General features: G+C 41.5%; 1 protein-coding gene across 1 annotated transcript in view; it reads right to left on the minus strand.

Annotated features, from left to right (window-relative positions):
• Nucleotides 1–543: 543 nt before the first annotated feature.
• The window catches only part of sipa1l3 (signal induced proliferation associated 1 like 3), a 31086-nt gene continuing 13106 nt past the window's right edge, over nt 544–18523 (minus strand). Inside the window, exons 9-22 of the mRNA XM_022767557.1 lie at nt 17361–17459; nt 17075–17250; nt 13087–13338; nt 11876–12058; nt 11253–11377; nt 10412–10527; nt 9868–10316; nt 8026–8256; nt 7380–7542; nt 7095–7269; nt 6751–6900; nt 5909–6035; nt 5394–5475; nt 544–4654 (exon numbers count right to left, since the gene is read on the minus strand). Of these exons, the coding sequence (XP_022623278.1) occupies nt 4460–4654; nt 5394–5475; nt 5909–6035; nt 6751–6900; nt 7095–7269; nt 7380–7542; nt 8026–8256; nt 9868–10316; nt 10412–10527; nt 11253–11377; nt 11876–12058; nt 13087–13338; nt 17075–17250; nt 17361–17459 (2523 nt within the window). The 3' untranslated portion in view covers nt 544–4459. The remainder of the gene's footprint in view (nt 4655–5393; nt 5476–5908; nt 6036–6750; nt 6901–7094; nt 7270–7379; nt 7543–8025; nt 8257–9867; nt 10317–10411; nt 10528–11252; nt 11378–11875; nt 12059–13086; nt 13339–17074; nt 17251–17360; nt 17460–18523) is intronic.

Below are 18523 nucleotides of genomic sequence, written 5' to 3' on the forward strand. Positions count from 1 at the left end.
AGAAGCAGCATGTTGCAGCAGATGTTGGGGGTTTGTTTGGAAAAATTACTAAAATGTTAGTTTAGAAATTATTGTCCATTAAATCTATTTTTTTTTATACAAAATGTTGATTCAAATAGTTGCCAATTATGTCAGTTAGCTTTTTTTAAAGTAAAATCTGCTCTAGTTCTAGTGATTAAGATTTGGCGTTGAAATGAACAGTTGATAAACAAACTATATTGATAAATTGATCAGTTCAGACATGATCAATTAAAGGTGCCAATCATTCTGGTTCCAGCCTCTCAAATGTGAGGATTTGCAGTCTTTTTTTTTTTTTAACGAACATTTTGGGGTTTTGAACTCTCGGTCAAAGAAATCAAACAATTTGAAGATGGGACATTGGGCTCCAGGTGTTATGTGTATTTACTTCATACACAAAACCACTGTAAAAATAATGAAAAACATTAATTACAGTCATAGTTTACTATTGCTTGTGTAACCTGGGAAAAAAGTCTATAAAGTCTATAGTCTAAAGTTTATTTAAAGAATGAAAATCAGCAAATGTTCTGATAGTTATTTTTTTAATATATTTTTTATAAAATAATGAAAACATAATTTACACTTTAAAATGTACAAGTTATTATTACAACCCAAAGAAAACTGTTCAACGAAACATTTCTGTCTGCGTGTCATGTACCTCTGCCACATGCAGAACGCACCGATGAGCAGAGAGGAAAAGACGACGCCAGAAAATAGAAAAAAAAACAAAGGAATCATACAAATCAATTTTGTACACAGATCAGAAATAAAACAGCATACACAAATAAACACAGTACCCTCTCATCTTCACTATTGTCTGCAACAGTGGCCAATGTTAAAAAATAAATTATCAAAATATTTAACATCTAAAAACAAACCTAGTTATACAATATTACCATAACTTTAATAATGAATTATTGATTTGTTCAACAGGGATCGTTGTGTATGCTATAAATAGCTTAAAATTATACATAACATGGACAAAATTTATATATATATATATATATATATATATAAAAAGAAACCTTGCCCCTTTTACATAAGCAAACTAAAGATTAAGACTTGCAGATACTAAAATCACAGCTACACCTCCCAAGCTTCATGAGTGAAGGATTTCCTACTGGAGGAATAACAGGAGTGTGTCACTTGGAGCCTGATCCAACCTCCTTAAAAATGTCCAAACCTGAAACCAGAATAAACACGGGAGCCTTTTGATGGATTACCTGAACCCCATTAAAGCACAAATCTGTTTATGAAAGACTGATAAAAGTATTTCTGAACCCACAGCAAAAAAAAAAAGTCCAAGGAGCTTTAGATACAAACGTTACTGGTATCAAAGTTACTGGGATGACAACAGCCCAACTTGAAGCTGTAAAACTGGCTGCCGGAGAACAAGGAGGCGGTGACACTGAAGCAGATGCAGTTATTTGTTTTGGTTTTTTTTTTTTTGGGCTGAAGAGAAACAGGAGAAAATGGCAGTTTTCTGTCTAACTCAGTTAACACTTGTTCCCTATTGTGTCAGTGAAAGAAAAGTATTTTTGAGAGTAGGCGTGGGCGATATGGACAAAAATCCTTTATCAAGACATATTCAATTTTAACTTTAAAACTTGAATGAAAATCAATTGAGAAACAGTTTATATTTGTCTGTTTTGGGATAAGCCAGCAAATGAATTGCTAACTTATTGGCCTAAATCACCCAGAAATATTAAAGGGATAACTACAACGGTATAAACAAGATGTCAACATATCTGATTGCAGACAGATTTAAATTGTCTCACAGTACAATGCACCATATCGCCCACCCCTATTCGATGGTATAGTGTCATCAACAGCATCTTGAAAAACCTGAGCGAGTCGGAAAATTCAAACGAACAGATCCAGTCAGACCAGAGAGGAAACCTCCTGACGAGTGAGAAGTAGCTGTTCAACAGGGCAGAGCAGGAGATGAGAATTTAGTACAATTTCATCAGCAATTAATAAAGAGAATCACATTACCAAACAGGAAGATAAGATTCATCCTCTGCAGGGATGTAGTGTCCATTCAGTACCAGCATCCAAAAAACACAGAGACACACATTTCTGTATGAAAAATAGATATAGTAGACAATATCATTAAGCAAGCTAGCTGTATAAATAGTGTCTTTTGTGTTCATTTGGGTTTATCACAGAACACAGGGACAAATCCTCTCATACACACAGACAGTCTGGTTCTGATATGAAGGAGCTTCAGTGTTGTCCAGTGAGTTTCATGTACAGTAAAATGTTTTCTATAAGCACACGTTACTGGTGACATAGCTTCATTTTGATTAGTACACAAAGGAGATGCAGTTACAGGAATAGTTTGACATTTTGGGAAATAAACTACACATTTGCTTTCTTGCTGAGAGTTTAATAAGAAGATTGACATCACTCTCACGTTGGGTGATCACCATGTTTGGTTATTGTACTTTGGCCCACTTATCAACACAATTTGTTCATTATAACTAAGTTAAATCTGAACACACAGACATGATACACATATTTTTAGATTTGGTGTGATTTGTTTTTCCGAGGATACCATCATCTCCAGTGTCCAAGGAGAATAAACATCCATAAACCTTCTTATGGAAATAATAGCAAAAAGATGCTTGTTAAAACTTCAGAACGAGAATCATCATGTTTTTAAGTTTTCTATAATATCAAAGTCATTCAGTGATAGTGGTCGATTCTTCACTGGTACATAGCATGAACAGGAATCACTAATAGCAGATTTGGTGTACTTTGTTTTCAGATTTGTAGCCCACAGCATAACTCACTGAATCCATGACATTCGTTTCTTTTAAAAGTTTACATCTCGACTTTTGATGTTTAAATCATTGATTTAGACTGATATTTAAGATCATAAGATACAGGATGGACAAAAATATTCCCTCACAGAAATAAAAAATAAAAATGGTGCAACTTTTCAGGGCAGGTTCTGAAGTCACCGTGCTTTTGGTAATGTGATGTGATCAAGTCTCATAAAAAAATAATAGGTTTGCAGCGGCTATCAGAAATTTCTAACCCAGTCACAGAGTTTGGTCTAACACTGGGACCAGTTGCCAGGCAACCAGGCAAGTCTCCAGAAAGTTACTGCTACTGGCCAAGAACAAAAAAGAAAAAGAAAAAAAGAAACTTTGCCATGTAAAATGGCCAATTGTTGTTTATATAAATTAGTTTTTAGATTAGACTGTTTCCAGTCTAATCTGAGGTGAGACTTTATCACTTATGATGGAGAAACGTTAGATTCTAACGTCTCCAAAAGTTGAAATGGTTAGAGTGATGAGGTATCAATCTTTTCATCCAGCAAAGTGAGCAGGTTTAGATTCTTCCCAAAATGTCCAACTATCGCTTTAAATAATACAAAAGAAAAGTAAGTTGAAAGTACTGTACTGTGATAACGACTCAAGGCTAAAATAATTATCCAGTACACTGAGATCTGAGATGACGCGGCACTACTGGAGACAGTGAGAATTAAATTCAAAACAACGCACTACATTAGAGATATGATACTGGTATCACTGAGTTTCTGACATCGACCGTTTCCACTCAGCACGCTGATGGCTTGTTTCACATCTATGGGCCACGGTTCATCCATGTAAACGGAGGAAGGAAAAATAATGTGGCCCACAAGTTTCATATTACAGTAAACTAATTTGTTCATCACTCAGTTGTCCATCACATTCAACCGCTTTCTCACACGCTCACATTAACACGCGCACGCACACACACACACACACACACACACACACGCACACACCAAAGGGTAATAAAACACATCTAGCCTTTGAGCACAAACACTGTTGTGCAGTAATGCTTCAGAGTATTCGCTGTACCATCAGTTACACACACACATACCTCTTTAGTACAACTGTTATGCAATATCAGTACAATATAGATAATATTGATACATGAGAATTGTACCACACAGGCATCTATCTACAGTACCATGTCTGTAGAGATTCCATTACTTCTAGTGCATTCTGGGAGATGCAGTCTGTAATGAGTCTTTTTTTTTTTCTTTTTTTTTTTGGCTGATTCGCTGCAGGAACAGTATTAGGCCTCTCCAGGTGATGTAGTGTTCTCAAAAACAGTCAGGTTCTCCTCTCCTAGTCGCTCCTCCGGCATAGTAGCATAAGTATTTGTACATATAAGACTTTTTGACTTCAGTTTATAAAAATAAACAGGCTCAGAGAATAGAGAGGGAGGGGCTCTGCTTTGTCTGTGCACAGGCTCGGTAAGACTTGCGGGAGTGTTGCATTTAAAAATCGTATCCTTCTTACTCTCTGGTTTAAGGCAGTCCAGTGGAAGCTGTATGAGGTAACATCAGTGTGACCTCTGCCTCCTGAAAGAATATTTCTCTCACACTCGCCCTCCCTCTGGCCTGAATCTCACGCTCTTCTTCTTCTTCTGCCGCCGTTGATCACTCCCTCTTCGAGTCAGTTTCGTGTGTTAAGGAGTGAGCCTCGTGGTCACTTCCTGGCTTGTTGAGGGTGGTAAAAAACACGCTGAACTTGCGCAGCTGCTCACTGGCTGTCTGACTTTCTACCTGCAAGCGCTGGTTGTTCTCTCTCAGGTTGGCCATCTCCGCCAGCAGAACGACTTTATCCTGCTTCTCCTGATGGTAGATGGAAAAAATAAGGAGGGAAGAAAAGACATGATCACTGTTCAGGTCAGTGTGGAGGGACGAAGATTGGAACTTTAATTCATCACTGTTATTAGAGGAATAGTTTGACATTCATACTTCCATTTGCTTTCTTGTCGAGAGTTGGAACAGAGCAAGCTAGCTGTTTCCCCATGCTCCCAGTCTTTATGCTAAGCTAAGCTAACTGACTGCTTTCTGACACCTCATTAAAATGACAATTTGTAGTTTTATGCAGAAGTTTGGGGACCTTCAGGCAAGTTACATATTTTGTTGATTTTTGAAGTGAAAGGAAGTAAATACAAACCCTGCAACAAACAGACACTGCAACTTTTAAACAATAATTACTTGTACTAAGCGAGTACTCAGAAACCCTCCCTTTTAATACTATTGATATTGAAAAAGCTTTTTGTTTCCAACTAAGAATGTTGTATTTACTTTTCACAAATCAACAACTAATCAACTAATTAATTCGCCTGAACTATTCTTCTAAAAAAAAAACAAAGTATTTCTTAGGTGGCTTGAACAAACACATCAGTAAATTTTATCATGATTTATTTATTTGACAGTTAAATTATTAAAAGAAAAGATTTTGTGCATATAACATTGATGTCATGTCCTGGGTTTAAAACCGGGCCCAACATTTTCTATGTATATCTACTTATAACTGCTTAACCAAGAAATAAAATAATTGTGAAAAACAAAAGATTCTCACTCTCTCCAGATCATTATTCAGCTGTTTCAACATGACTTCCAGGTGGTAGAGCCGACCCGACAGATCGTTGGGAACCTCGTCACTGTAGACACACACAGCACACATGCAGGTGATGAAGGAAGAAGACAGGTGTGTATGTGCATTCACTGTTGTGTATGACTGTTTGAACCTCGTAATAAAAAGCTCTTCATTATCAGGAATATCTTCTTATTCTCGCTGCTCACTGGCAGAATAAACACACTCTCTGGCAACAAACAAGCCGGTACCACGACTCACACAACTGTTTACTCAAGTGAGAATACACAGAGGAGTTAAATAACCTGAGGATTCAGTTCAAATCCTGACAGCTCAGTGAGTTACCACAAGGTGGCAGTGGTGACAAAGTACAAACAAATGCCTGGAGACGTAACAAAGCCATGAATATTTAAAGGACTTGAATTTCTAGAGTTCTGTAGCGGCGATACTTTACAACAAATGTCGTTTGTTTCATCTGTTCGTCGGTGAAATTGACCTACCCGCTGAAGGTCGGTGTGGTCCGTGGTGTCTGAGGAGTGTGAAACTGAACTGGACTTATGACTGGTCTCATGTCTTGACCTCCAACCTGCGGCTCAGTCAGTGAGAAGAGGGAAACCGCTCTTTGTGCTGCAAAGGGAGACATGATTGTACTTTCAAAAAGCTGCATAAATGAGTCTTTTTGCTCAGGTGTCCCTCGGGATATGTGACACAATTACACCTAAACACAGGTGGACCTGGCAGCAGGTGAGGCCATGGATCAAGTGTTGGCTTCAGTCTAATGTGTTTGTTTGTTCTGTGATAGTCATCAGAGGGACACGAGGGACATCAGAGAGACCCGGGAGAGAAACAGTGGCTGGGAAGCAGAGCAGGTGATCGGGTACGAGCTGTAGTCGAACGCATAGATCCCTCTTCTTTCCCAGGAGTGTCGTGTGACAGAGGCCAGCCGAGACACGGTGAAACCAGTTAACCACCAACATCCAGACAATAAACCACACACCCACCTTACAAATTCATCATTACAACAAAGCTGTTACACTGTTGTGCAATTTACATTTGTTTAGCATTAAATTGATCAACAAAACCAGAGATAAGTCTGATGCGATGGTACAATGTAAAGCAGATGTGCATGTGTGTGTGAATGTAAAGACTTTCAGTCAATTCTAAGTACATCCGAAACCTGCACTGCCTTGTCTGAGCATAGCTGCTAATTCAAGACTTTTTGGTCCAAACTGCGACAGAAAAATCCACAGAAACCCCACATACATCACATTAAGAACCCCACACTGATGGCAGACAGAAGACTGATCATACAAACCTAATCTTGAAGGGTCTCTATCCTCACCTTCATAGGCCTTAGCAGCGTTGACCAGGCTGGACCACTCCAGTCCACAGGCTGTGTCAGGAAGAGGCATCAGCCCAGGATCCAGCCTCCTCAGGGGAGGAACTTTGTCTCTAACTTCTGTGAGAGACAGCTCTGACGCAGACAGAGGCACTGGGGGACACGTGAGGAGAAGAGCTGCAGTAAGTAAACAAACCTCTGCATGAAAGAATGGCATCTACATCCCATAAGGCTGAAGAAAGTTATGAATGCAACAAATACAGTGTGCATTACAATTACAACAGGATTGCTTTCAAGCTACCACTGAGCTCCGTAGGTCTCCAGAGAATGAAACGGTTTAAACATACCCTTCTTGCTCTGCATGTGGTTGGAGGAGACGGCGTGTCTGCGCGTGGGCAGCGTGCAGGTGAACAGTACGTCGGTGGGAGTCGTCTGGTTCTCAGAATTGGCGAAGCTGGCGTCCCTGCGCCCGCTGCACAGCGACTCATCTGAAAAGGTGCGCTGCAGAGTTCGCCTGGGAGACTACAAGGAGAAAAGTGAGAGAGATCAGAGCTGTGGGCGCAAGTTCAAGAAAGTACGACTGTTAATTGAAGCCTGATATGATGGTCCACTAGAGTTAGTGTCTTCCTCACTGGATCTCTTTGCGGCATCTCTCCCGGGTTGTCCATGATGATCAGTTTTTTCAGGTCGTCCTCGATCGTGCTCTTATACGTCCGACGTGGGGAGCGCAGGTCCCTCAGTGATGCTCGGAGCCGAGGTTGTCCAAACACGTTCTTTGAATTTGTATCCACATGCCTGGAGACACAAAACATGAGCATCAAGAACACAAAGGTTAGAATGTATATTCTTAGTCATGTGTTTACAGCTCAGTACATTAGCAGCTGATTTTAGGCCTGACTCTTCCAAAAGAGAAACACTCACGAATTTTCTATTAAAGATCCATGTTTACAATTACTAACTACGGTAATCTATAACTGAAATAAAGCTCACTCCATTTCAAAGATTTAACATAATGATTTTCACCACTGGTCACACTCTCAGCCTGTTATTCCCACTGAACATACACTGTCATTTTCTAGCAGCAGATAACAGACAGTTTTAAATCTTTGTGCTCTCCATTAACCCAATTCATTTAAAGACTTTTCGTACTCCAAGACCATAATGAAAGCTGCAGGGGCAGGTACTTGAAACCAACCCCCACTTAGTTAATGAAGATGTCCAGGCAGAGGAGCACTAAATCGAAGCTGATGATTTTAAGCTCTCAGTCTCTTGTCTTACTTCTTGCTGTTGCTGTTGTCAGAGCTGGATGCTGTGGTTGTGTTTGATGGCGATGAGCTGTTGTCTTCGGTCTGCCAGGCGGTTTGTCTGCTCTTCCCATATAAGGCCTTGGGGGCGGAGCTGGACAGAGGGATGGAGCCTAAGTGAGCTGAAGTGGGTGTTGTTGTAGAGGCTCGGACATGCCGCGCTTTCTCCGCTGTCGGAGTCTTGTAACCCTGTGGTGTGTAGGCCCTGAGAGGTCGGATGGGACACACAGATATACACGAGATTAATGCATCAGAATCGTCATCAGTATAGTCAAACAGCCACTGGAAGCTCACTGTGCTCACTTTCCCTGACAGAAGGTCAACGGCCACTTGGTGTGACACAGGGTGTAGGGTTTGTATCAGAAGTGAAGCGGACAGATGAAGTTATAAAAAAAAAAACAAAACAAAATAACTGATGGTCAGCAGGTATTCTTTTCAGACTGCATACAGCCCAGATAACATTCAGGTAGGGCAGCTTGTATGTAGCCTGAGAGGTAAATCCCAGGGCAATAAAGACTCAACAAAAACCTCCCTACCTCTTGTGTGTGATGCACCATGATGCAAGGTAAATTAATTTAATCGAAAAGAACAAGATATTCAGAGGTGATTTTTCTATTCTCAAATACATCCTACATCTAATTTTATCAATTAATTGCAGGATCGATGAAATATTTCAGGTCACAAAAAAAGACCTGACTGCTAGCGATGAGTTAAAGCCTAAAGAAGAAATAGTAATGATGCAGTGAGTGACAGTTGTGGAAGATCCTCTGGCAAATAAGGACGTGATAAACATGCAAAATAAAGAACACAGAGAAAGCGCTCGTTGTCGCACTCAAAATGTTGACTTTTTTCAAAATAAAGGCTGCACTATGTGTGGTGCAGATTTATTCATTCTGGTTGAATGAATAAATTTTCCTCTCCTCCTCTTCATTGATTAGGTGATAAAAACAAGAGTATGCAATTAAAGTCCAGGTGGTGGTGTCCATTTAGCAACACTATATACATAGCAGATACTATATTACTGTATTGACAACAAAGGTAAATAGCACAAGAGTAATGAACTACTCCTATTATCGCTTATCAACTAATTTAGCTACGCTGCCTAACCATGCTGCATACTACAAAAGCAGGACCTGAAATGTCTTTTATCCGCTGAACCGATTCTTCTCCACTGCAAAACGAGCTAATTAGCAGTTGTATTAAAACATCCAAATTATTCAACTGACCTATTTATCTCTCAGAAGGTATTATTCAGCACCCAATCCTCTAACTACAACAAACCATCTACCTTACAACACTATTTGCCAAATGTCTGGTCCAACACATCCCAGGCACAGACTGCAGCTTCAGAGTCGATGGCTCAGGGTTTAAACACAGATTGTTTTAATCCAACACAGAGTGGTCCGAGCCTGTGTATGTCTGTGTGTTTAATGGCTGTATGTATTTACGATGTGGGGGTGGCAGTGACACGTCCACAAGCAGATGAGATCACATGATGACCTGTAGGTTTCATAAGGATTAGGCTTCTATAATCCTTCATGTATCCTTTAAAGATGAATTCTTATGTGTCACAGTGCTGTGATCTGTGATCTGGTGGTTGGTAGATAACTGCTGCTTGGTGGATCATTCACTAAAGGCCTCCCAAAACTTGGTATTGCAAAGTACACACCTTCTCCATTAAGCTAAGCAGCATTAAACTGCAAGTTTCTCTCTGGGATAAATCTGCCCCGTCTTTTACTGAGGTTAATGTTAGGTAATATTAGCTTCATAAAACACGCCGTAAAAGATGCATCTCATCAGTGACTTGGTCTCTTACCTGGGTTTGAAAGCATCCATTTTATCAGCACTGGAGCCAGGAGGCGGGAATGTCCTTGTCCGGTACCCTTTGTTCTGATTGGCTGCGGCTGGTATGATGGGCGAGGACTCTCGTCTCCTCGCTTCTCCCCCGCCACTGCTCCTTCCCACGGACAGCTCCTGGATGCCGCTGTAGGTCGCAGAGCTGTGCATGGGCTTGTGGGACTGGTTGTTGGACATGTTTCCGTGGCGGGTGTTGTTGTAGTGGGTTGAGGCGTCGATGCCGCTGTCGTTGGACCCCCCCTTGTTGAGAAGGTCGGGGTCAGGGTCAGCCGGGTCACCGAGGCAACCCCCGCCTCCACCTCGCTCTCCTCCGGCTCCTCCGTCGAACCAGCGCTCGTCGCTGTGGCTGCTGGAGGCGTTACTGGACAGCGTGTTACTGCTGGAGTGACTGGAGTACTGAGTCTCACCCTGCAGAGGACACGAGGACAACAGTCAGACTGAGAGTAAACGAGGCAGAGAAGGTGACATATGAACAAATGAGACAAGGTGATGACGACTCTGACCTTCGAGTGTCTGTTTGGAGAGTCTTTCCCTGGGACATCCTGTCTGGTTACTCTCCTCTGCCCCCCTCCACCACCCGGTGCCCGAGACGATGACGCTGGGACATGCCAGAGGGGTTCTAGACAGAAAACACACACAGACACTCACAGGATTAAAGCAAATTACACTGAACCTCCATGGTTGGCAAAGAGGATTAAATACTTATAGCACATTTAAACACTGACCTCCCCCTACCCACCAACGCACTAAAATCACACTCAGTTATCTCTGCTCTTCTGTGTAATACACACACTATTTGGCCACATAGCATCACTGTTTAAGGAAGAAACATTAGCATTTATTTGGGGTCTTGTTTCTGTCCATCTTATGGATCCAAATCTAATAATGTACCAAATGACAATGTGACAATGGGAAAGGGCTGAAGTGAATCGATGAGCCTACAGAGAATTATCACTTTATCATTGAGCTCTGCTTGGCTTTACAGAGGTTTGATGCCAAGTTTCAGCTCATTGTTTTCAACAAAAAACCCACTGTACACTACATGCTAAGCAGTGAACAGCAGACACAGTTAGCGACTAGCTGGTGAACATAGTAGAAACAGAAGTTGGTAGAGACCGAAATGAGAGTGAATCAAAACAGTTAAGTTGCTGTAAAATCAAAACAATGAGCTGAAAGATGCTGAAACATTGTAGAGCTGAGAGAAGAGAGTCGGGAGACAATTCCTGATCATAATATGAAAAAGTATTAATTTTAGCCTCTTTAAAGTAATGCTGCAAGTACACAACTTGTTGCAAATGAAATTTAAGAACATGGGGCCTGTAGTTTGTTTTGAAGGTGATGAACCTGTTTTGCAGCGCTCCATGGTGCTGTCCTGGCTGGTGAAGCCCGAGGACGACTCTCCACTGGAGGTGATGTCCACAGTGAGGTGGGGCTCATAGGGCAGCAGGGGGCGCTGTCCTGTTCCATATCTACACAGATCACAGGGGGGAGGGAAGAGGGTGTGTTATTAATGGACACATTCATGCCAATGTCTGTAGTAAATTTCTTTATTCATACCACATTACACGTTCACGTAACCAACTATACTGGAACACAGAGATTTACGGTAAAGGACACACACTAAAAAAAAAAATCCCCTTAAGCCCGAAAAATATACAGTTTGATTTTCAGTTTCTGTTTTGCATCCTGATGGCGGTTGAATAAAACTCGTTCCTCAGGTTGGGCGAGATGGTATCAGCCTCCACACTGTGAGGAAGAGCCACCCACACAACAGATCCTTCCTCTAGGAGACAGTGTGTTCATACACGTCTGACTGCAGACCTGAACACGCCACATTAATACAACCTGTCTCCTAAACCGATATAATCCGCCTCAAGCGCACAAAACAGTTGTTATGAGTCACATCGGACATGTTTAATCAAGATCAAAGAGGTGACAGAGGAGAACAAAAGACCACACACACACACCTGTCGGGGGAATGTTTGTAGCGTACAAAGGGGCCTGGTGTGATTCCAGGCGGTCCCATCGTGGAGAGGCCCACCAGGCCGGAGGAGGGCGAGGAGAAGCTTGCTGAGGGGTTTCTGTAGGGCAGCACTCTGTCGCCTCCTGCAGGAGACAGAGTGTAGTGGTTCTCTGGGTAGCTCACAGGCCTGGAGGACACACAGAGGGTGGAGGTTAACCAAGAGAAACACAAACAGATTTCAGGGAGGTCAGGGGTTTGAGAAAAGCTGCAACTGCAACACAAGAAACCATTTATCTAAATTTAGCGAGAAACCATCCTGTAAAAAAGCGATCCAGTTAGAACCTGTCAGGAACTGACTGCGGTTATTAACTCCAGTGTGTGATACCAGCTCCAAGTAATGTGTGTGGTTAGCAACTGAGAACAAAACAGTATATCAGTGTAACCAGAGTTTAAACACACTGATTCCTTCAGAAGACTATCCTAAACCAGTTCATACAGTTATAACCTATTTACACTGACACATTTTAATGTTTAGTTTGGACAGAGGAGCCTTGACCAAATCATTTTATTTTCCAAGTAGAAGTCTCTCAAAAGGACAACTGGCCAAAAGGGTAGCATAAACGCACTGTATTAACAATACATTAAAACCACATAGATGGACAACTGCTACAAGCTACAAAAGAATCTCCAGAATAATCTTTTAAGAAGCAATAAAACACAGAACCTGCAGTAGTGGTGGTTTGGAGCAGTTTAAGTTTTTCATGTCAGTCAATGAAATATTCCAATTTAGGAACTGCACCTTCCTTGAGTTGACTTACAACAACCTGTACAGCCGTGTCTATGTCAGCAAGACATTTTCTCATTTTTGTGGCCATTTTTCTGATGATGTCCCTGTTCTTAATCCCAGCTACAAAGCTCTGATTGGTCGACTGTTTCGTCAACTTGTGGCAACAGCTATCAATGAGCATGACATGAGATCGATTAGACATTGGAGATACAGGGGGTGATTAGGACATCTGTGACCAGGCAACAGGACAAGTTTGTGAATACAGTATATGAAGATGGCTCACATACTGTAGATTACACCATGTATAATTTTGAATGAAACAAACATCATCATGGTACAGCAGTATCATGTAGTTTTGCTTATGTAGTCTGTAGTATTTGAGACAGTTTGCAAAGAATACATGCAGAGAAACTGAGTGCGGGCCTCACCTCTTGGAGTTGAGGTGCTGGGGCTCTCTGTAGGGAACAGGCATTAGGGCCTTGTGTGAGCGGGGCAGTGGCGGAGGCGGGGGCCCCATGGGAGCCCAGCGCTGCGGGTTGGGGGTGCTGTGAAGCCCTGGAGGAATAGGTGGGCTGTCCCATCGCCACGTCGGACGAGGGGAGGGTCTGTAGCCTGCCGCCAAAGGCTCAGGTTCTGGCTTCTGCTCCATGGTTTTCATCTCATACTCCTCTGTGCAGCCCCTGAAGAGACAGAGGGTGAAAGACATCCAGCACGAAAAGTGAATCCAAAGCTTGACTGTGAAATGTTGTCACTCCCCTCCCAAACCCCTATTCTGTCTCCCCAGCTCAGCCTCCTCCCATAGTGTTTGATCCTCAGCTGTGGGTCAGTAAAAAGCAATGATTGAGAAGCAGCAGTCTCCTCTCTGAAGACCTAAACTGCAGCTGAACCAGAACTGCGGCCTCCGTACTGAGTTCAGCAAGTAAAAACTGCTCAATAAATTTCCTCAGAAAGACTCCACATTATGGTCCTCTCATAACACACTTTGTGGATGCTCAAACACACAGCAGACATGTAACCGAGCTCACTAATGAGCTCCCCTGACACTGATGGAGGGAGAGAGAGAGGAAAGGAAACTGATTATTGGCACATCAGGACTCCATCCTCCCTACTGTGAGACTGAGGTCAAGTATGTGTGTGTGTGTGTGTGTGTGTGTGTGTGTGCACGCTAAGTAATAGCCCTCTAATCTCATCAAAGAGATCCTCACTCAAGGTCTTAGTATATATAGTAGATTCGTATATATGTGCACAAGGTCTCGGTTACAATTAAAATTCTTGCTCAGCTCAGAGTTTCAAATAGTCAATCTGAAAAAAAAATGGACAAATATCCTTTTAGCTCCCTATCAGGATAAAAAACATCAAAAACATCATGAGAGGAAAACAGCCCTCAAATGACGATAAGCTGGCATTTATTCTCATCAATTATGAAATCACTGAGAGAGCTCCCAGCTGGAAGGGCGGTCATCTTTATTTATCAGCTCAGGACACAAACACAACACTCAACTAAAGATGTTCTTGTTCTTACAGTGTCCCCATGCCCAATATCTTCTACACATCATCATTATTTCATTCACAAAGTCTATTACAGGAGGGCAGGAGGCATCAAATATGCATAGATGATGTATTTAAGATGAGAAAAATGCCGAGAGGAGGAGGGGGAATGAGATGGGAGGAGGATGACAGTGGTGGTGGAAAAATGGTGTCGAAGTGAAGAGCTGAAGTGAGATGAAAGTGAAATTCACAGTGAGGTGAAACAAAGCAGGAGGGGGATAAAAAAAAAAGAACTTAAAGAGAACAAACACAGCAAAGATTGAAATAACTGAGGCGAGGCTCTGTTCAACAAAAATGTCAGAAAATAGTGTTTTTTCTTTTTTCTTAAACCCAAAGAGCAAATATTCATATTTTTGGTGTTTTGGCTTCAAAATGACTTAAACAATGAAAGCAAAGATAAATTGGTGTAAATTATTTTTAATGTAATTTTTCAATGCTGAGCAGCGTAAATGAAATTCCATTCACAAATATCTGAAAGCTCAAAATCAGGCTAAATAACACAAACTATCTGCATGGCCCTAATACTAGTAGACTTAAGTGAGGAAACATATTTTTGTAAATCGAGTGTACTGTCCCTTTAATGTTTAACCTAGATTAATCCAAGAGCCTGGTCACACACTTCCTCAATCTACAACAAGAATGTAAATACCAAAAATGTAGAGAGACGTAGAGCTGCCACATTTACTCAATTAACCAATTGTTCGGTCAACAGAAAATTAATCTGCAACTATTTTGATAATTGTCTTATTTTCATGTAAAACTGACAAACATTTGCTGGTTTAAGCTTCTTAAATGTGAATGTTTGATGCTTTTTTTTGGCATACATGATAGTAAACTAAACAACTTGGGGTTTTTTGATATGAAACAAAATGATTAATTTAATTATTTATTATTATAAAATTTTTATTTTTTAATTCATCTTTTACATGATCATTGTCAGTGATTCCATAGATTATTTTTTCAAGTTGAAGTTGTCATCTTCAAATATCTTGAACAAAAGTCCAAAATGCCCTAAAAGAAAAGCAGCATTTCTTTATGGGAGGCTAACGTCAGCAAATATTTAGCATTTTCTTCAGAATTTTTGCTTGAAGACTGAAACGATTAATCGAGAATCAAAATAGTTGCTGATTATCATTCTGTCGATTGATTAATCCACTAATCATTTCAGCTCCAGTTGCAGCCCTGGAGGGACGTAAACAGAACAAGGATACACACTTAAACACGCCCACACATCAACACATATGTCTTTAGAGAACACTATGAATGCTAGCAGATATCAAATGACTGGATTTTAACAAAAGTATGATAACGAGACACAATCACACTCTATTCAGGAACACTAATTAATGCACGTGAACACAACACGTGGTCAGGACATTTTGATCAACCAAAGAATACTACCAACTCTGTCGATATCCATACAGTTATAAATGGTAGTAGATGCTCTGATCACACACACACACACATGCACGCACGCACACACACACACACACACACGAGTACAAACCGTAGAGCGAGCAGAGCCTACATCTGTTGACATGCAGTGTTTCTTCCATCACAATGGCTCATGTGACACAACTAGAGCTCCCCAACACACACACACATACACACACACAGTCTCACATGGCCAAACACACCACTGACATCATAACTCTTCTCCACGGTATCCGTCCGTCTTGCATGTGCACGGCCGAGCGGGAACGGCAAGGAAAAACAGTCTCTCTCTTTCTCTTTCTTTCTCTCTTCCACCCACTTCTCTCACTCTCGGTGGTGTTGAGACACGTCGTCCTCACCGAGCTCTCAACTCAATACACTCAACCCTGCCTTTGTGTCTCTCTCTCTCCCTCTCTCTCTCTCTGTCTCTCTCCCTCCCTCTTTTCCATCCTTTTCATTCGCACAGGGCATGCATTTCTAATTAATCACCTCCACTCATTTATTTATTTATTTATTTATTTTTGTGGTCTCTTTTTTTTTTTCTTCTGCAGATTCCAGGCCTTAATCTCATGCAATCTGCTTGCCTGGCACACAACGGCAAACGAGTCAGAGAGAGGGAGAGGGGAAGAGTGAAATGCAAGACTCTAATTATCAGCTGCTCCAATGCCACAGTAGTGTTTGTGTGTGTGTGTGTGTGTGTGTGTGTGTGTGTGTGTGTGTGTGTGCGCGCGTGCGTGCATGTGTCAGAGGGATTTAACTTGGTGTAATTAAACTGCTTCCAACATTAAAGAAATCTAACCACTATGCGATCACACAGCCAGCCACAATTACTGTATTTAGGAGCCCTGGTTCTCAGTCAGAAACACACACACATTGTGGTTATTTCTTCACCTCTGTAACACCACATCAGAATCTCATAAGGCCTCGTTATTCTGTCTCAGTCAAGGCCTTATGTGTAGATGAAAGGTGGTAAAAGGGTGACGGCAGAGGAGAGAAATAGATTGCGGGAGGAGAGGAAACAAGATGAGATGACTAGATATGAAGCAGAGAAAGAAACAAAGAATAGCAGATTTTGTTAATTCATGTTAAACAAATGCTTCTTTCGTTTTTTTGTCTCTGTGCCTCATTTCGCCGGTTTCCTCTTGAACCACACTTCGTTCTTTCTCTCTGTTTGCTCGCTTCCTATTTTCACACACTCCCACACAAAATCCTCTCAGAACATTGGAGTCTGGCCACTATCTCACCCATGCTTTTGTGTGTTTGAGTGAAGAGCGTCCTGTACTCACTCCAACTCGCTCTTGTCCTTCCACCGCCATCACCACCCTGCTAACGCTCAGCTGCCTCCTATGCTGTCAGCCACTGCCTCAACATCTGCATCTGACTCACGCTCATTAGCTTAGCTTCAAAGAAATATAATATTAGACTTTCACGCACCTGCGAGGCCCCCCCTCTTCGTATGGAGGGATGATGACCACTTTGACCGTGACTGACGTCCTCAGCAGGTCGATCATCTGTTCGTGAGTCAGCGTCACGGCGGCCACCTTGCAGATCTCCACCAACCTACTGCCCTGCCTCAGTCCCGCCTGCCAGGCGAAGCCGTATTCCTCCACCTGCACGAGAAAACCGCAAACAAAGTCTTCAAACAAGCCAGTTATGTACAGCCAAGATTCTTCACAAATGAGTATGAGATCTGGTGTGGCAGATGGTGATCTGACGATACCTCAGCCACTGTGCCGTCCAGGCGAACATGGAAGCCCAGTTGTCCCAGTCCGTTTCTTCTCAGAGTCATATCCACCGTCTCACATCCAATTGTCAACGACTGGCCGAAAGAGGAAAAAATGTATTAGACTTACACCATAAATGTCTTATATCTGTAATAAAAATTGTACTAGGTAACAAACAAACAAAGGAAACACTATAACACAGCCTGAAAGAGGAAATGATTAATCAATATACGCAGTAAGAGTCAACATCACCTGAAACTATATCAACCAGCAACTGTGAACTTTATCAGTCTCAAAATCTGCACGTATTTGGTACTTTCATAGAGATTAACTAATTTTTTTAATATTTTGTTTACTGTTGGATTAACACAAAGCTCACTGGAGTCCAGGAAATCTCCTTTTCCCAGCATTTAATTCATCAAAATTTTCAGGGATTATCACAATATGAAATGCTGTTCATCCGCCAGTGCATGCAGTTGCTCAGCTTCATCGAAAAGTGAGTCCGATGCTTACATAGAGTACATACATCCTATATAATATAAAGCGTAAAAGCATCTAATTTGACTGGGATATAGTTTTGAAGATTATTAGGTTATAACTATAACTAACAAAAAGCGTCCCCTTCTTCATGTAATTGTCAGTTTCTACTGTTGTGTTAATGTTTTTCCCTGATTGTCAAATCAACAAAGGTGTGAGTAAGTCACATGTGTAAGTCACAAGCAAGTCTCAAGTCTTAACCTTCAAGCGCCAAGTAATTTCCAAGATACTGTGGTGGGAATCAAGCAAGTGAAGTTGAGTCCCTGCAGTAAGTCAAGCAAGATAAGTCACAAGTCAGGTTATATAAAATTGTGATGATCAACCCCAGTTTCCACATATAAAATCAGTTAAAAACAGTGGTCATGAAATGTCTAGTTTTACTTTCAACATTCACTGTTGCAGCTGCTTCCTTATGAATCTTTCTGATATTTGACATTTTGTGGCAATGCAGAGTCTGGATCTGTGACTGCAGCAGCGTACTGCTACAATTATTATTTTGGGTCTTATTATTATTACTACCTTCGCCAAGGATCTCATGTTTTCACTCTGTATGTTTATCTGTCAGCAAAAAGTAAAGAATGGATTTGCACCAAACTTGGTGGGGGGACGGGGCATAGGCCAG

Source organism: Seriola dumerili, unplaced genomic scaffold, assembly GCF_002260705.1.
Source record: "Seriola dumerili isolate Sdu_G_001 unplaced genomic scaffold, Sdu_1.0 BDQW01001195.1, whole genome shotgun sequence".
Taxonomy (NCBI): Eukaryota; Metazoa; Chordata; class Actinopteri; order Carangiformes; family Carangidae; genus Seriola; species Seriola dumerili.